Genomic DNA, 20,179 nt, shown 5'->3' on the forward strand with positions numbered 1-20,179 from the left:
AGACAGAGGAGAGAGAGAGAGAGAGATAGACAGAGGGGTGAGAGATAGAGAGAGAGAGAGAGAGACAGAAGGGAGAGAGAGAGACAGAGGGGAGAGAGAGAGACAGAGGGGAGAGAGAGAGAGGGAGAGGAGAGAGAGAGACACAGAGGGGAAGAGAGCGACACAGAGGGGAGAGAGAGAGAGACAGAGGGGAGAGAGCGAGAGACAGAGGGGAGAGAGAGAGAGAGACAGAGGGGAGAGAGAGAGAGAGACAGAGGGGGAGAGAGAGAGACAGAGGGGAGAGAGAGAGACAGAGGGGAGAGAGAGAGACACAGAGGGGGAGAGAGAGACACAGAGGGGGGAGAGAGAGACAGAGGAGAGAGAGAGAGAGAGAGACAGAGGGGAGAGAGAGAGACAGAGGGGAGAGAGAGAGACAGAGGGGAGAGAGAGAGACAGAGGGGAGAGAGAGAGACAGAGGGGAGAGAGAGAGACAGAGGGGAGAGAGAGACAGAGGGGAGAGAGAGACAGTGGGGAGAGAGAGAGACAGAGGGGAGAGAGAGACAGAGGGGAGAGAGAGAGAGGAGAGAGAGACAGAGGGGAGAGAGATAGACAGAGGGGAGAGAGATAGACAGAGGGGAGAGAGAGACAGAGGAGAGAGAGAGAGAGAGAGAGAGAGAGAGAGAAAGACTGAGGGGAGAGAGAGAGAGACAGAGGGGAGAGAGAGAGAGACAGATGGGAGAGAGAGAGAGAGACAGAGGGGGGAGAGAGAGAGACAGAGGGGGAGAGAGAGAGACAGAGGGGGAGAGAGAGAGAGAGAGAGAGAGAGAGACAGAGGGGAGAGAGAGAGAGAGAGAGAGAGAGAGACAGAGGGGAGAGAGATAGACAGAGGGGAGAGAGAGAGAGAGAGAGAGAGACAGAGGGGAGAGAGAGAGACAGAGGGGAGAGAGAGAGAGAGACAGAGGGGAGAGAGAGAGGGAGGGGAGAGAGAGAGAGACAGAGGGGAGAGAGAGAGAGACAGAGGGGAGAGAGAGACAGAGGGGAGAGAGAGAGAGAGAGAGAGAGAGAGAGGGGGGAGAGAGAGACAGAGGGGAGAGAAATAGACAGAGGGGAGAGAGAGACAGATGGGAGAGAGAGAGAGAGAGAGAGATGGGAGAGAGAGAGACAGATGGGAGAGAGAGAGCGAGACAGAGGGGAGAGAGAGAGAGACAGAGGGGAGAGAGAGAGAGACAGAGGGGAGAGAGAGAGAGAGAGAGAGAGGGGAGAGAGAGAGAGACAGAGGGGAGAGAGAGAGACAGAGGGGAGAGAGAGAGAGAGACAGAGGGGAGAGAGAGAGTGAGAGAGACAGAGGGGAGAGAGAGAGACAGAGGGGAGAGAGAGAGACAGAGGGGGGAGAGAGAGACAGAGGGAAGAGAGAGAGACAGAGGGAAGAGAGAGAGACAGAGGGGAGAGAGAGAGAGAGAGAGAGAGAGAGACAGAGGGGAGAGAGAGACACAGAGGGGAGAGAGAGACACAGAGGGGAGAGAGAGACAGAGGGGAGAGAGAGAGACAGAGGGGAGAGAGAGAGACAGAGGGGAGAGAGAGACAGAGGGGAGAGAGAGACAGAGGGGAGAGAGAGAGACAGATGGGAGAGAGAGAGAGGAGAGAGAGACAGAGGGGAGAGAGATAGACAGAGGGGAGAGAGAGAGACAGAGGGGAGAGAGAGAGACAGAGGAGAGAGAGAGAGAGAGAGAGAGAGAGAGAGAGAAAGACTGAGGGGAGAGAGAGAGAGACAGAGGGGAGAGAGAGAGAGACAGATGGGAGAGAGAGAGAGAGAGAGAGACAGAGGGGGGAGAGAGAGAGACAGAGGGGGAGAGAGAGAGAGAGAGAGAGAGAGAGAGAGACAGAGGGGAGAGAGAGAGAGAGAGAGACAGAGGGGAGAGAGAGAGAGAGAGACAGAGGGGAGAGAGATAGACAGAGGGGAGAGAGAGAGAGAGAGAGAGAGAGATAGAGAGAGACAGAGGGGAGAGAGAGAGACAGAGGGGAGAGAGAGAGAGACAGAGGGGAGAGAGAGAGGGAGGGGAGAGAGAGAGAGACAGAGGGGAGAGAGAGAGAGAGAGAGACAGAGGGGAGAGAGAGACAGAGGGGAGAGAGAGAGAGAGAGAGAGAGAGAGAGAGAGAGAGAGAGAGAGAGAGAGAGAGAGAGAGACAGAGGGGAGAGAGAGACAGAGGGGAGAGAAATAGACAGAGGGGAGAGAGAGACAGATGGGAGAGAGAGAGAGAGAGAGAGATGGGAGAGAGAGAGAGACAGATGAGAGAGAGAGAGACAGACAGAGGGGAGAGAGAGAGACAGACAGAGGGGAGAGAGGGAGAGACAGAGGGGAGAGAGGGGAGGGAGACAGAGGGGAGAGAGACAGGGGAGTTGGGAGAGAGATGGGGGGGAGAGACACAGGGGAGGGGGGAGAGACACAGGGGAGGGGGAGAGACACAGGGGAGGGGGGAGAGAGACACAGGGGAGGGGGGAGAGACACAGGGGGGGGATAGACATAGGGGAGGGGGAGAGACACAGGGGAGGGGGGAGAGACACAGGGGAGGGGGGGAGACACAGGGGAGGGGGGGAGAGACACAGGGGAGGGGGGAGAGAGACATAGGGGAGGGGGGAGAGACACAGGGGACTGTTGCATAAATGTCAATACATTCCCAAGCATGATATGGATAACTTTAGTCTGAATTAGTAGCTACAATAAGTGAATATAGGAAAGAGACTGAATCTGTCTCATAGGAAGCTTTCATACTTAGACACATTTCCGTAACTTGACATTACGTTTAATTTTTTTTAACACGTTTATTTTCTAACACAACAAATAAAGTACACTGTTAGTTGTAATATGCGATCTCTGTTAAATGATAGCAGTTAATTCTAGAAGATAACACAACAACAATGGTGATGCTTCTTTATAGACTAAATTTAGCATTGGGATTGACATAGATTTGTAATTATCCAAGGTAATGTGCAGCTATGACTGCGTGGTGAGGTGGATTAATCCAGCTGGGAGCTCCCACAGATATAAACATAGCCTGTGTCAGATATACAGGGCCAGGGGCAGGGCGGCAGGGCCAGTAGTACCGTAATAAATATAAATACATTAATACAGGAGGTCAACAGTTAGTCTCAGAGTCAGTAAGTCTCAGTATAAATTATGTTATGTCACTGTGCATCACGACACTCACTGACGGCCTTGACACAACACTGACCAGTGCGCTGCGCCTGCCATCTGATTCGATCTGCCGCCTCAATTTTCCGCCCAGCAACTCAGCAACTCAGCCAGCCCAGAGACTGAGAGACTCAGTCACTCAGACATACAGGGACTCTGATTGGCTGAGGGGCGGGCAGGCAGGGCTGAGGGCTCCCGGAGGCTTGAAGATACAAGCCTCCGGTGGGAGCAGTATGGGCCGCAAGAGAGACTGCTTCATTGGCTCTTATTCTACACTGGGTGGCAGTCTCTTGCGGCCCATACAATACAGTATTACAATTACATTCATATTGCGCAATGGAAGTATAGCTAGCCTGAATGTAATTGTAATTGTAATTACTTAATGTTTTTTTAAACAATAAATAAAATAAATTTCAATAAAATAATGAATTTGTTGGAGGGGTGGGGTGGGGTAGGGGGTCACCTTTTATGATGGGGGGAAAATGGAAGAAAAAAACGATTATTTTTTATTATTATTATTTTAATTAAAAAAGGCTGTAATACCCACATTGGCCATGGGAGGCACTGCCTCACCTGCCTCCTATGAGTGCACGTCACTGACTGCGCGTGCAATCGTGTCCGGACTTTTATCCGACGGACATTTGTCCGACGGACATTTGTCCGATGGACATTTGGCCGAAACATAAGTGGCTGTCACAAAACAGTCCGGCCACGAGATAGATAGATTTGTTAGATAAATACATAGTGGCAGGCAGGCAACTGCTATTAGATTACACTAGCAGACTAATGTAAAAGTCTTTTTAAAAAAAATGTACACTACTGTTACACCAGATATGACTGGTGGTGGCACTGAGCAAGTAGGCACAGTATATGCAGTGAGTCTGACACACAGGCTGGCAGTGGCAGGCTGACCTGGCAACTGAAATTAGATTACACTAGCAGACTGATGTAAAAAATTTTTTTTTTTTAAATTTGCACTAATGTTACACCAGATATGAGTGGTGGCACTGAGCAAGTAGGCACAGTATATGCTGTGAGCCTGACACACAGGCTGGCAACTGCTATTAGATTACACTAGCAGACTGATGTAAAAGTTTTTTAAAAAAATTTACACTACTGTTACACCAGATATGACTGGTGGTGGCACTGAGCAAGTAGGCACAGTATATGCTGTGAGCGTGACACACAGGCTGGCAGTGGCAGGCTGGCCTGGCAACTGAAATTAGATTACACTAGCAGACTGATGTAAAAGTTTTTTTTAAAAAAATTTACACTAATGTTACACCAGATATGAGTGGTGGCACTGAGCAAGTAGGCACAGTATATGCTGTGAGCCTGACACACAGGCTGGCAGTGGCAGGCAGGCAACTGCTATTAGATTACACTAGCAGACTGATGTAAAAGTTTTTTTTAAAAAAATTACACTACTGTTACACCAGATATGACTGGTGGTGGCACTGAGCAAGTAGGCACAGTATATGCTGTGAGCGTGACACACAGGCTGGCAGTGGCAGGCTGGCCTGCTGGCAACTGAAATTAGATTACACTAGCAGACTGATGTAAAAGTTTTTTAAAAAAAATTTACACTAATGTTACACCAGATATGAGTGGTGGCACTGAGCAAGTAGGCACAGTATATGCTGTGAGCCTGACACACAGGCTGGCAGTGGCAGGCTGGCCTGGCAACTGAAATTAGATTACACTAGCAGACTGATGTAAAAGTTATTTTTTTTTAAATTTACACTAATGTTACATCAGATATGAGTGGTGGCACTGAGCAAGTAGGCACAGTATATGCTGTGAGCCTGACACACAGGCTGGCAGTGGCAGGCAGGCAACTGCTATTAGATTACACTAGCAGACTGATGTAAAAGTTTTTTTTTAAAAAAATTACACTACTGTTACACCAGATATGACTGGTGGTGGCACTGAGCAAGTAGGCACAGTATATGCTGTGAGCGTGACACACAGGCTGGCAGTGGCAGGCTGGCCTGCTGGCAACTGAAATTAGATTACACTAGCAGACTGATGTAAAAGTTTTTTAAAAAAATATTTACACTAATGTTACACCAGATATGAGTGGTGGCACTGAGCAAGTAGGCACAGTATATGCTTTGAGCCTGACACACAGGCAGGCAGTGGCAGGCTGGCCTGGCAACTGAAATTAGATTACACTAGCAGACTGATGTAAAAGTTTTTTAAAAAAATATTTACACTAATGTTACACCGGATATGAGTGGTGGCACTGAGCAAGTAGGCACAGTATATGCTGTGAGCCTGACACACAGGCTGGCCTGGCAACTGAAATTAGATTACACTAGCAGACTGATGTAAAAGTTTTTTTTTTAAAAAATTTACACTAATGTTACACTAGATATGAGTGGTGGCACTGAGCAAGTAGGCACAGTATATGCTGTGACCCTGACACACGCTGACAGGCTGGCAAATGCAATTAGATTACAAAGAAAAAAAAAAAAGCAGACTGATGTTCTAGCCCTAAAAAGGGCTTTTGGTGTGCTTTCCTTACAGCAGAGATCAGATGAGTCCTTCAGGACTGTAGTGGACACTGAATTCACTAGCCTAGTTATCAATTTCCCTATAAAATCAGCAGCAGCTACACTATCCCTCCACTCACTAAGAATGCAGGATCAGAATGAATCTAAAATGGCTGCTGCACAGAGAGGGTCTGGGAGGGAGTGTCTGCTGCTGATTGGCTGAAATGTGTCTGCAGACTGTGAGATACAGGGTCAAAGTTTACTCAATGATGACAAATAGGGGGCGGATCGAACATTGCATATGTTCGCCCGCCACGGCGAACGCGAACAAGCTATGTTCGCCGGGAACTGTTCTCCGGCGAACTGTTCACGACATCACTAATCCTGCATCCCCAGTCTTGTTCCATAGAATTGTGTTCACTTACCATGTGATTGTGTCTTTGTATGTTTTTCGAAGTCAGCACAGTTGAAAGACAATGCCACAGACATGATCACATTGGTATTCTTCACTTTCAGTCTGTAGATGAAACCATCTCCCTAATGGAAAATAAATTGAAAATCAAATATCTAAACAAATTGTGCATAGTTTTTCATCCCTCCCCCTAACACTACCTATTTCCTAATATGCTTATAGCAATAGCTTACTAAGCATATGTAGCCTCTTTTGTGTTATGTTCTAACAATCAAGTGTTAAGCTGAGTCACATAAATTGTGCATACTTAACTAGTGATGTCACAAATAGTTCGCCGGCGAATAGTTTGCGGCAAACATAGCGTGTTTATGTTCGCCACGGCGGGCGAACATATGCAATGTTCAGTCCGCCCCCTATTCGTCATCATTGAGTAAACTTTGACTCTGTACCTCACAGTCAGCAGACACATTCCAGACCCTACCTCCCAGACCCTCCTACCTCCTGGACAGCATCCATTTTAGATTCATTCAGAAGCTGCATTCTTAGTGAGAGGAGGGACAGTGTAGCTGCTGCTGATTTTATAGGGAAATCGATAGCTAGGCTAGTGTATTCAGTGTCCACTACAGTCCTGAAGGACTCATCTGATCTCTGCTGTAAGGACAGCACGCCAAAAAGCCCTTTTTAGGGCTAGAACATCAGTCTGCTTTTTTTTTTTTTCCTGTGTAATCTAATTGCAGTTGCCTGCCTTCCAGGATGTGTGTCAGGCTCACAGCGTATACTGTGCCCACTTGCCCAGTGCCACCACTCATATCTGGTGTAACAGTAGTGTACATTTAAAAAAAACAACACTTTTTTGACTGTGAAATAATAGCAGTCAGTTTCCTTCAAACGTGTGCATTTCAGGGCCTGCCAGGGCACAGTGTCACACCAGTGCAACTTATATCTGGTGTAATAGTAGTTTACATTAAAAAAAAAACTAGAAATTTGACTGTGAAATAATAGCAGTCAGTTTCCTTCACACGTGTGCATTTCAGGGCCTGCCAGGGCACAGTGTCACACCAGTGCAACTCATATCTGGTGTAACAGTAGTGTACATTAAAAAAAAACAACACTTTTTTGACTGTGAAATAATAGCAGTCAGTTTCCTTCACACGTATGCGTTTCAGGGACTGCCAAGGCACAGTGTCACACCAGTGCAACTCATATCTGGTGTAACAGTAGTGTACATTAAAAAAAAAACTAGAAATTTGACTATGAAATAATAGCAGTCAGTTTCCTTCACACATGTGCGTTTCAGGGCCTGCCAGGGCACAGTGTCACACCAGTGCAACTTATATCTGGTGTAACAGTAGTGTACATTAAAAAAAAAAACTAGAAATTTGACTGTGAAATAATAGCAGTCAGTTTCCTTCACGCGTGTGCGTTTCAGGGCCTGCCAGGGCACAGTGTCACACCAATGCAACTCATATCTGGTGTAACAGAAGTGTACATTAAAAAAAACTATAAATTTGACTGTGAAATAATAGCAGTCAGTTTCCTTCACACGTGTGCGTTTCAGGGCCTGCCAGGGCACAGTGTCACACCAGTGCAACTCATATCTGATGTAACAGTAGTGTACATTTAAAAAAAAAAATACAATTTTGACTGTAATAGATTGAATAGCAGTTAGCTGTCTGCAAGCGTGTGTGTCAGGCCTACAGCGTCTACTCTGCCAACTTCTGCCAGTGCACAGTGCCACTCATATCTTTTGTCACAGTAGCTTGCACGCATAGTACCACTAATCGGAAAAAAAAAATGACAGGCAGAGGCAGGCCACCCCACATGGGCTGTCGTGGTCGTGGTGCTGTGATTCCCTTTGGCCCTAGAATAATGCCCAGTGTTCAGAGGCCACATACCCTGAACTCGAAAAGTTCTGAGGACATAGTTGACTGACTAACACAGGACACCCAATCTTCTACAGCTTCCGCTCGGAACCTTGACGCACCATCCTCCTCCAGCTTAGCTTCGGGCACCTCTCAAGTTACCACTCGCCAGCCTGCCGCCACAACCAACACTAGCACCACAGCCGCTTCACTTGATCTGTCAGAGGAGTTATTTACACATCAGTTGGAAGAAATGAGTGATGCACAACCATTATTGCCAGAGGATGTAGATAACAGGGATATGTCTCAGTCAGGCAGCATTACACACATGGACGTACGGTGTGATGATGATGATGATGTACCCGCTGTTGCTCCCTTTGCTGAGTTGTCAGATACAAGTGAAGCGGTTGATGATGACGATGCGTCTGTGGATGTCACATGGGTGCCCGCTAGAAGAGAAGAAGAACAGGGGGAAAGTTCAGATGGGGAGACAGAGAGGAGGAGGAGACGAGTTGGAAGCAGGGGGAGGTTGTCGCAAGGAGCTAGTGGCACAGTCAGACAGCATGCATCAGCACCCGGGGTCAGCCAGACAGCACGCCAATCAATGCATGCTGTTGCCACCACCAGAATGCCGTCATTGCAGAGCTCAGCAGTGTGGCATTTTTTTTGTGTGTCTGCCTCTGAAAACAGCGATGCCATTTGCAACCTGTGCCAAAAGCAACTGAGTCGTTGGAAGTCCAACACCCACCTAGGTACAACTGCTTTGCGAAGGCACATGATCGCACATCACAAACGCCTATGGGATCAACACATGAGTACAAGCAGCACACAAACTCAAAGCCGCCATCCTCCTCCTGGTCCAGCATCTTCAGCCACGTCAACCACTGCTGTCCTCCTTGCCCCTTCTCAACCATCCGCCACTCCGTCTCTCACCTTGAGCAGTTCCTGCCCATCTGCCCACAGTCAGGTGTCTGTCAAGGACATGTTTGAGCGTAAGAAGCCAATGTCACAAAGTCACCCCCTTGCCCGGCATCTGACAGCTGGCTTGTCTGAACTCTTAGCCCACCAGCTTTTACCATACAAGCTGGTGGAGTCTGAGGCGTTCCAAAAATTTGTAGCCACAGTGGAAGGTATCCGGCTGAAATTTCTTTGCACAAAAGGCAATCCCTAACCTGTACTCGATTGTGCAAAAGGAAGTAATGGCATGTCTGGCACACAGTGTTGGGGCAAGGGTCCATCTGACCACTGATACCTGGTCTGCAAAGCATGGTCAGGGCAGGTATATCACCTACACTGCGCATTGGGTAAACCTGCTGACGGCTGCCAAGCATGGAATGCGTGGCTCTGCAGAGGAGTTGGTGACACCGCCACGACTTGCAGGCAGGCCTGCTGCCACCTCCTCTACTCCTCCTACTCCATCCTCTTCCATAACCTCCTCGGCTGAGTCCTCTTCTGCTGCTGCGTCTTGCTCCACATCAACGGCACCCCCCCAGCTCCCCAGGTACTATTCCACATCCCGGATACGGTAGTGTCACACCATCTTGGGGTTGACTTGCCTGAAAGCAGAGAGTCACACCGTACCAGCACTCCTGTCCACCCTGAATGCACAGGTGGATCAGTGGCTGACTCTGCACCAACTGGAGATCTGCAAAGTGGTTTGTGACAACGGAAGAAATTTGGTGGCGGCATTGAATTTGGGCAAGTGGACACATGTGCCGTGCATGGCACATGTGTGTAATCTGATCGTACAATGCTTTGTGCATAAGTACCCAGGCTTACAGGACGTCCTGAAGCAGGCCAGGAAGGTGTGGGGCCATTTCAGGCGTTCCTACACGGCCATGGCGCACTTTTCAGATATCCAGCGGCGAAACAACATGCCAGTGAGGCGCTTGATTTGCGACAGCCCGACACGTTGGAATTCAACACTCCTAATGTTCGACCGCTGCTCCAACAAGAAAAAGCCGTTAACGACTATTTGTATGACCGGGGTGCTAGGACAGCCTCTGCGGAGCTGGGAATTTTTTTGCCACGTTACTGGATGCTCATGCGGTTTTGAGGAGGTGACAAACCTAGTCAGTTGCACCGAAGGCACCATCAGCGACATCATACCATTTGTTTTCTTCCTGCAGTGTGCCCTGTGAAGAGCGCTGGATCAGGCTGTAGATGAGCGTGGAGAGGAAGAGTTGTGGTCACCATCACCACCAGAAACAGCCTTATCAGCATCGCTTGCTGGACCTGCGGCAACGCTGGAAGAGGATTGTGAGGAAGAGAAGTCAGAGGAGGAATGTGGCTTTGAGGAGGAGGAGGAAGACCAACCACAACAGGCATCCCAGGGTGCTCGTTGTCACCTATCTGGTACCCGTGGTGTTGTACGTGGCTGGGGGGAAGAACATACCTTCAGTGAGATCATTGAGGACGAGGAACGGGACATGAGTAGCTTGGCATCCAACCTTGTGCAAGGTCTTTCATGCTGTCATGCCTGTTGAGGGACCCTCGTATAAAAAGGCTGAAGGAGAACGACCTGTACAGGGTGTCCACGCTACTAGACCCCCGGTATAAGCAGAAAGTGCCTGAAATGTTACAGAATTACAGCAAGTCGGAAAGGATGCAGCAGTTCCAAAATAAATTAAAAAGTATGCTTTACACAGCGTATAAGGGTGATGTCACAGCACAACGGGAATCTAACAGGGGAAGAGGTGAAAGTAATCCTCCTCCTCCCATGACCACGCCAGCAAGGACAGGATGCTTTACAGACGTGTTGTTGATGGAGGACATGCAGAGCTTTTTAAGTCCTTGAGCTTAGGTATAAGCTCTAACCCATGTGAGTAGTCATTTGGCCACAAGTTTGGTATATATTCTGGATATTGTTACAGAATCACACTATGTTGCAATTTCTTTTTCTTTTCTCTGAGAAACTCTAAAGATACAAAGAAACAGAAGATTCCCAGCAAGAACACGCATATCCTTATATGAACTTTTTATTTTATTTATTTCACTTTTTGGTTTTTGCTGCTGTATTTTATCTCTGAATGCCGGATGACTTGCATGACTTATCCACCACCAACTAGGGTTCAAGCCGCAATGTTTTAGGGCAATTTCTGCCTGGGAAACAAACATCAATTTTGTGTGTACATGCCTAATTTTTCTGTCCTCTGGTGCTGCACTGTGGCTTCAAAAACCAAACCAAAAAAAAAGGCACATAACAGGGATTAAACTGATAGGAATAGTACTACTTAACACACCTTTTAATAACGCAGAGAGAGGCAACACAGAGAGGAGTCTGAAGAAGAGGAGGAAGGTGGCTTTGAGGAGGCGGAAGACCAAACACAGCAGACGTCCCAAGGGGCTTGTTGCCACCTTTCGGGGACCCTTGGTGTTGTACGTGGCTGGGTGGAGGAAGAGACCTTCAATGACATCAGTGAGGACAAGGAACAGGACATGGCTAGCTTGCTATCCAACCTTGTGCAAATGGGGAGTTTGCGGTTGTGCAAATGGACTGTTTGCGGTTGTTTGCGGTGCGTTAAACGGGGAGTTTGGTCTGTCACTGTGAAGCGGGCATAACCCTTACACTACCTGATCGATACAACATCATACCTGATGTTTTAAAGCACATTATTCCAAACAATTAAGAATGTTAGGTGATTTATGCCCTTTATGGATTAAAACCAGGCTCTGCATCAACTATACTACAGAAACATTGGGGAATACTAAAGGCAGATCCTTGGTTGAAAGAAGCTATAGAGGATAAACCCAATGTAGTCTTTAAAAAGAACAGAAATTTGAAAAATATTCTAGCACCTTCAAAATTAAAAGGCCCGGTAGGGGGAGGTATAAGGAACTCTGGCACCCTAAATCAGTGGGTTGTACAAAAACCTGGGACATATAGATGTGGTAGGAAGAATTGTTGCATGTGCCCCATCATCTGGAATAGAGATTCCATAGATAATTGGGACCATACCAAGACTATACCTATTACCTCAAGAGGTTCCTGTCAATCTACATATGTAGTGTATGGTCTCACCTGTAAATGTTGGATGATCTATGTAGGGAGAACAAAGAGAAAAATCAAAAGGAGGTGTTACGAACACATAAATAACATTGAGATGGGGTTAAAGACCCACAGTGTATCTGAACACTTCAGAACCCACCACAGACAAGATCCCACTAGTCTAAAGATAAGCATTTTAGAAATAGTGCCCATAGATTCGAATCCACATCAAAGATTAACCATATTAAGAAAGAAGGAAACCAAATGGATTCACATATTAGAAAGTCTGGCTCCAAAGGGGTTAAATATTGACTTGGATCTTCAAGCCTTTATGTTATAAGACAGATCAATTACCCTTTTCAAAAATAGATGAGGTATATAGGTAGAATCGGTATGATAGCTAGGGTCTATACACTAGAATTTCAACATTCAAACATCGAGTATAGTTGCATAGGTAAATCAATAGGGAATTTCATGCTGCTGTTTTAAATAGTTTTAAATAGATTAAATGTAGATACAAATGTATAACATTAGGTTGTAGAAGTGTTTTAAATATATGCCATTTATCGTAACATGTTTTATGGGTTTTTTAACATATTTGTTAGAGGTACATTGTAGCGCTATATATGCGTGAGGTAAATGTAAGGAGATGACATGCACGAAATAGGAAGTTAATAACATTGTGACCTTTCTTCCACACAATTGCCCGATGAACTGTGCAAGTGGGCGTAGGAATTTCTAAAGAGCCAATTGGGCCACGTCATTGGAGAGGGGAGGAGTAACGGACTTTTAAATCGTGGATCCCCGCGAACATCTTACACACTGCCAAAGAGTCTTGAGAAAGTCCGCAGAAGACGGAAGAAACGCGTAGATGGCACAGAAAGGATAGTCAGAAAAAAGCACCGCTACAAAGAAAAAAGCAATTGGAAGGAGCGTAACTTGGGGGACTTCAAGGAATGAACGCACACAGCTGAAAAGGACGGATTAACCATACCACAGCAACTGACGATTAAAGTGAACCAAGAGACGCCTGTTTTTATTGAAACGTTTGTAAGTGCAATATGTTTGTTTGCGAAGTAAGGATATATTAAAAACTTTTACCGTGAGTCGTGGCTGCGCTCTCTCTTCTTTTGTGTTTGCAGTTCTTTTCCAGTCTGATACACTCCTTAGTGTTCAGTGAATCGAGCAGCAGCGCCACACTTACAAGAATACAGAGGAGAGGAGAACGAAGAGGAACAAAAAGAGGTTTCCGCAGATTGAAAACATTTTCTACCATACTCCCTGAGACATTAAGGTAACACAGACTCATACTAGAAAACCCGATAATATACATACATAATTTTTATGTGGGGGTATTTATCTCATTGATTGTGAACAAGTATTTGCATTAAAGAGCTATCGTTCAGTAAAGATTATGTATTGAATAATTTTTAATAGGTTGAAGATAGTGGCAATTGATATTGATTTTTAATAAAATTATTCAGGGTACTGTTAGCGCTGTTTTTAGAAATTGTGTTAGTCTGCATCAACTATGTAATTTTCCATGGGAGTTTTGCCATGGATCCCCCTCCGGCATGCCACAGTCCAGGTGTTAGTCCCCTTGAAACAACTTTTTCATCACTATTGTGGCCAGAAAGAGTCCCTGTGGGTTTTAAAATTCACCTGCCTATTGAAGTCTATGGCGGTTCGCCCGGTTCGCCCTTTCGCAAACATTTGCTGATGTTCGCGTTCGCTGTTCGCAAACTTAAACTTTTATGTTTGCAACATCACTATACTTAACCTCTGATGTATAACTTTGGCAATGCTATGTGCTTCAGAGTATACCTTTATCTGCTATCTATGGCATGTATCCCTTTCAGAATATCTAAAATCTAATAATGTCTAAACTAAATAATACATTGAAACTACTTGTATGCCATATGATGGATCATTGTGTAACCCCCCATTCTCAGCCCATGCATTGTGTCTACTTACCATCTGATGTTGTCTTCAAAATTCAGGTGACGAAGTCATTACAGGAGCCAATGCCAGAATAATCTGATGAATAAATTACCTATGATAACAAAATATATTTTTTAGATTGAAATAATCATTTCTTGAACAATCCTAACATTCAATTCTACTTTAATTTTCCTAAAAGTCTCATATATTCGCAATGCTCCTATATAACTTATATTTACCGTCTGAAGTGGCGTTTGATGATGTTGTGTCTGACATTGACCCCCTCATCCCGGGAATGGCCCCTCTATAACTGGGTTGTCTTCCACATCTTGGAGAAGGTCTCGGGGCACCTGGATGGCCTGCAGCATCCCAGCCCGCTGAGCTATGTTATGCAGGACGCTGCAGGCTATAACGATCTTTGCCACCTTACTAGGGCTGTATTGGAGGGCTCCTCCACACCTGTCTAGGCATCGTAACCGCATTTGGAGGAGCCCAAACATCCACTCCACTACAGCCCTAGTCCGCTTGTGCACCCAATTATAGCGCACCTGGGCGTTGTCAGCCGTGTTACGTATAGGCGTAATGAGCCAAGGCCAGCTCATGTAACCCAAATCACCTATAAATAATGAACATGACAAAATGTCAATATTACAAATATCTTACTAATTATGATATGAAAATACATTTAAATACAATGATACAATGCATTTGTGTATACAAAAATCGCCTAAACTAGACATTTGCAGAAATGGTCAAATAAATGGTTAAAGCGCATCCTATATCTGCCACATATCTATTTGTTTCTAAAACTAGACATTTGCTGAAAGACAAAAAATGGTTAAAGCGCATCCTATATCTGCCCATTTAAGCTCTGACCTGCTACATTTCTGTTTGTTTCTAAAACTAGACATTTGCTGAAAGAGTCAAATTAATGGTTAAATTGTATCCTATATCTGCACATTTAAGCTATGACCTGCTACATATGCGTTTTTCGTTAAAATTAGACATTTGCTGAAAGAGAGACAAGCAAATAGTTAAACCGCATCCTATATCTGCACGTTTAAGCTATGACCTGCTACATATCTGTTTGTTTCTAAAACTAGACATTTGCTGAAAGAGAGACAAATAAATGGTTAAAGCGCATCCTATATCTACCCATTTAAGCTATGACCTGCTACATATCTGTTTGTTTCTAAAACTAGACATTTGCTGAAAGAGAGACAAATAAATGGTTAAACTGCATCCTATATCTTCCCATTTAAGCTATGACCTGCTACATATCTGTTTGTTTCTAAAACTAGACATTTGCTGAAAGAGAGACAAATAAATGGTTAAAGTGCATCCTATGTCTGCAAATTTAAGCTATGACCTGCTACATATGCGTTTTTCGCTAAAACTAGACTTTTGCTCAAAGAGAGACAAATAAATGGTTATAGCGCATCCTTTATCTGCCCATTTAAGCTATGACCTGCTACATATGCATTTTTCACTAAAACTTGACATTTCCTGAAAGAGAGACAAATAAATGGTTAAAGCGCATCCTATATCTGCCCATTTAAGCTATGACCTGCTACATATGCGTTTTTCGCTAAAACTAGACATTTGCTGAAAGAGGCAAATAAATAGTTAAAGCGCATCCTATATATGCCCATTTAAGCTATAACCTGCTACATATCTGTTTGTTTCTAAAACTAGACATTTGCTGAAAGAGAGAAATAAATGGTTAAAGCGCATCCTATATCTGCACATTTTGCACATTACTCAAACAACTGTTTTTGAATATTACAGTGGCAATTGTCTAACTTCTGAACCTGCTGCCAGAGTGAGGACTGCCTGAGAATATGGGCATCATGAGAAGCCCCCCTCCCCGAAATTCGCACACACCTGCATAATCCACATATGTGAGTTGCAAACAAAATGTACGTTGAGACTTTGAAAATGTTTGCGATTTCGGAAGGGCCGATCACCTGCTGGAGCACGCTGCGCAATGTGGGTGCAATCTATTGCTCCCAAGACATTGGGCATTTGAGATATTGCATAGAATTCTCTCTTGATGTGCCTCCGATCATCCTCATTTTGAGGGAATCCTATGTAAAGCTTACAAACTTGTACCATGGCGTCCAGAAACTTGTCAAAAACCACAGAAAATGTACCCTGAGACAACCCATGCATGTACCCCTCTGAGTATTGAAAATTTCCGGAGGCCAGGATGTGTATGCAGCATAGCATCTTGGTCATGCCAGGGATTGCAGTCCGCATATGTTTACGTGGCTCCAGATGAGGTTTAAGTACTTTGTAAAGGCCCATGATTTGCTCTTGATTGAGCCTATACTTGTCATAAACCTCGAAGTCGCTCATGTTCTCAAAGGTGGGCCTCACCCTTTCAACACGAGGACCTCTTATCAGACGTTCCCTACGCCTTTCTTGGAGACCACCTGATTCTGTTGTACAAAACTTGTCCAACAGCACTGTCACAAATATCTCAGGATTCAGCTGCTAAGGAGTTAACTTTGTGTAGCTTGCACTCAAAACAGTTATTTGTTTTCAAGAAGAATTGTGTTTGTATTTTGTTTGAAGTGCCAGAACCCCCTAAATAGCCACCAAATGTTAGTGTGTATGCATTGGGTCATAAAGTCACTGAAACTCTTAGTCACAGAGATACACAGGATAAAGTTTATGGCTTAAGCTGTCAATAGAATGCCTGATGCAAAACATGCTCTTCATTACAAAAACTGACCAGGTCACTGACAGGACATTGGTATATTATGTACATATGTGGGTTAAAAGTGTTATAACCTTAACGGCAGGTAAATATGACAACCTATGGCATATTTGATATCAAAACGATTCTCCCAATGAAACTAAAAGGGTTCTAAATATGTAAATATAGAAATTTCTTACCTAGCAGGAATGATAATGGATTGTATAAATTCAGGCAAGAAATTAGTCTATTGAAGGTTGTAAAGACAGGGGGGTTTCTTAGCCCGCCCAGGAGGGTGTGGTTAAGCAACCTTATCTCTGAAAAGTAGGGTTTAAGAATCTTATTTTTTAACAATAAGATTGCCATTCTTACAAGGGGAGCTGCTGTACAGAAGTAAGGAGCCATCTTTTCCATGCCAGCCCCTGGCGCAGATCTTGAAGACTAGGAAAGTATTCAATTCTGTTTTTCTCCATTTTATTTTAAAATACTGTTTGCGTGTGTAATTTTATTTGTAACAACTTTTTATTAATAATGCATTGTGCATAATATTTTTGGCATAATAAATAATTCCTTTATTAAGTTTGGCCTTTGTCTAATAATTGAGCCACGTTACTGAAAGAGACTGGAATATTAGAACTGTATAATTTTAGGTTATTTTCTGCTAAATTGTATTTCTAGAGTTAATGTGTAAAGTCTGGGGTTTTCCTTAAGATTTTCCCTTTAATAAAATTTAAGTTGTGGCAGCATCTGAGCTATAGGATTTATAGTTTATTGTGGGTGGCATTGGAAAGGGAGTGTTGGGCATTTCTCTTACGTCTAGTATAGATTAAGGGAGTGCGAATTAACTCTTGCACCCACTAAACTGAAGCACAAGCTTGCCTGGTGTGGCTAGATTGTGACCTATAGGTGACAGAAAAGGGGGCTGAAAACCCTTTCTGTGCCAAATAAGTGACTGGCACAGGGTTGGATAACCTTGGTTTGTCACAAATTGGTGGGCAGCGGTGTAGATAATTTTTTTTATTATTAGATTTTAGTGCTTGTGGATTTGCTAGTGTGAAAATCCCGGTACTAAAAGAAATTGTTTCTTACAATTTCCAAAGGCTAAAACTCAGTGCATTATATAGTCACACATTGCAAACAGTCCCCTTCCCTATTCTCTGTTTTTCTTTTCTATTTTATTTTTGCTATGGAGGCATACGAGCAGCGATCTAGAGAGGCACTGATACTCCTATGCCAGGAGCGGGATATTCCAATACGTTCAAAGAACAAAGATTCACTAATACAAGCTCTTGTTGAATATGATAACAGCCAAATCACACCAGTTGAAGTCTCAGGAGAGATGTCTGCAGCTGTGGGCGGTGATTCATCAGGATCTGGGGATCCATTGGACTGTTATTTGCAAACTGTTCTTAAACATATGGGCTCAGTGGATGCAAGTTTGCGCATGGAACTGATTACAAAGTTTTATGAAAGACAGGCTGCTGAACGACAGGCTGCTGTGGCTGAGAGGCAGGCGTCTCTGGCAGCTGAGAGACAGGTTGCTGAAAGACAGGCGGCTGAACGACAGGCGGAGAGAGAGTATCAGCTACAGCTTGCACGGTTGGAGAGAGGGATGGTCTCACATGTTGTTAGTGAACCTAGAGACCCCCCTGCTCCCAGAGTGCGTGCAGAGAATTTTCCCACCCTGGAGAAAGATGGAGATGTGGATGTATTCCTGCGTAGCTTTGAGAAAGTGTGCAGACAGTTCCAGTTGCCAAGGGAGCAGTGGGCCAAGTACCTTACCCCTGGCCTGAAAGGTCCTGCACTGGAGGCGTTTGCTGAACTACCCCCAGAGTTTGATCAGGACTATGATTCCATTAAAGCTGCACTGCAGAGGAGGTACAATCTTACTCCTGAAGTTTACCGAAAGAAATTCCGTTCTCTGCAGAAAGGTTTGTTAGAGAACTATATTACAGCTGTTGGAAACTTGAGGACAGCCTTTAAACAGTGGGTCAGAGGATTAAAAGTTGCCACTATGGAGGAGCTGGAAGATTTGATTGTGAAGGAGCAATTTATGCAGCTGTGCCCAGCCGGAGTTCAAGAATGGGTTTTAGATCGGAAGCCCATAACAGCATTGGAAGCTGGCAAGCTGGCTGATTTTTACACAGCTAACAGGTCTCCAGAGAATGGGAGGAAATCCTTTTCTAAGGGGGGATCCACCTGTAAAGGAGCTGCTGCACGACCCCCCTTCACAAAGCCTGCTGTGCCTTTATCCAGTGTGTCTGCTCCCTCTGGGAAAGGAGGGGCGAGTGCTGCATCTGGGCAGGGGGATACCCGCAGATGTTTTGTTTGCAACAAAGTGGGCCACATCAGCTCCACTTGCCCAGAGAGGATTAACTTGGGGCAATCAGCTGGAGGAAGTAATCCCTCAGAAATACCAGCATCTATTTTGTTTGTTACCTGTCCAGAGGAAAACAACCATGAGAACTTGCAACCTGTGACTGTTGGAGATAAGGTAACCCTAGGGCTAAGGGACACAGGTGCAGAAGTGACTATGGTGCATCCAAAGCTAGTGAACTCTGAGAACATTATCCCTGGAAAGACTCTAGCAGTTAAAGGGATTGGGGAATGAAACTTGCAGTGCCTATGGCACGTATATATCTTGATTGGGGAGTGGGGAGAGGTTTAAGAAATGTGGGGGTATCTGAAAATATTCCTAATGATGTTTTACTGGGTACTGATTTGGGTAGATTGTTATCTCTTTATGTGCCTGACAATGCTACATGTGACCTATTGACATTAGTTGCAGACCCTTATGTGGAAAGGGCTGTGTGTAAAAATGCTCAGAGACATTATGACCAGGAGGGAGGACAGAGTGCATGTGTGCGCAGGGCTGTGCCTGAACTGGGGGTGTCTGTGCTGAGAGGTGAATCTGTGAGAGAAGAGACTGACTGGGGAGAACGACAGACAGACTGTGTGTGTCTTCCTGTACTTAAACCAGCAGTATCGGCAGAATTACCGTTAGCTGTACAGGGTGAGACTGATGGGGGAGAAAGGCAGATAGACTGTGTGGGTCTGTCTGTGCCGGAACCAAGTTTAGCTGTACGGGAAGAGCTTGTCTGTGAGAGAAGGCAGATGAGGGGTGCGTGTCTGTCTGTGATTGAATCAGTGGATTCTATAGAAGGAGGAGAGATTGACGGGGGAGAGAATGACTGGGTGACTGGGCCGCTGGATGATGTGTGCCAGTCTCTGCCAGGGACAATTCTGTACCCTGTGAAAAGACACAATAGTTGGGATAAATGGCAGAAGGAAGATGTGTGCTTGTCTGCACCAGTGTCAAAAGGATACCAGATTCTGTGTGATTATGCAAAGTGGCAGACTGACTGTGAGAGAGAGCAGGGGGGCAAACTAGCCCACTCTATGACAGAAGCAGCAAAGCCACAGATTTCAGACTGTGTGGGGGAGGAGGGTACAGGATACTCTTTGAGGGACCCCCAGAGTGAGTGTGAAAGATTGTGGGTGACAGAGACCCCAGTAACCTCAGCTGTGACCTATAAACAGACTGCACAGGCTAGGGGACAGAGACTGACACAGACTGCAGGCACAGGGGGGAGGAGTACAGAGAAGTGTA

The 20,179-nt window shown here is 45.2% G+C and overlaps 1 protein-coding gene across 1 annotated transcript in view; it reads left to right on the forward strand.

The window, feature by feature from the left end:
• Positions 1–19,320, forward strand: part of LOC128661695 (uncharacterized) — a gene marked incomplete at its 3' end in the record, with an annotated part of 79,424 nt that extends 60,104 nt beyond the window's left edge. The window contains 2 exon segments of the mRNA XM_053715920.1: positions 18,260–19,169; positions 19,172–19,320. Coding sequence (XP_053571895.1) covers positions 18,260–19,169; positions 19,172–19,320 — 1,059 coding nt within the window.
• Between the last annotated feature and the right edge of the window lie 859 nt (positions 19,321–20,179).

The sequence above is a fragment of the Bombina bombina genome, chromosome 5 (genome assembly GCF_027579735.1).
Source record: "Bombina bombina isolate aBomBom1 chromosome 5, aBomBom1.pri, whole genome shotgun sequence".
Taxonomy (NCBI): domain Eukaryota; kingdom Metazoa; phylum Chordata; class Amphibia; order Anura; family Bombinatoridae; genus Bombina; species Bombina bombina.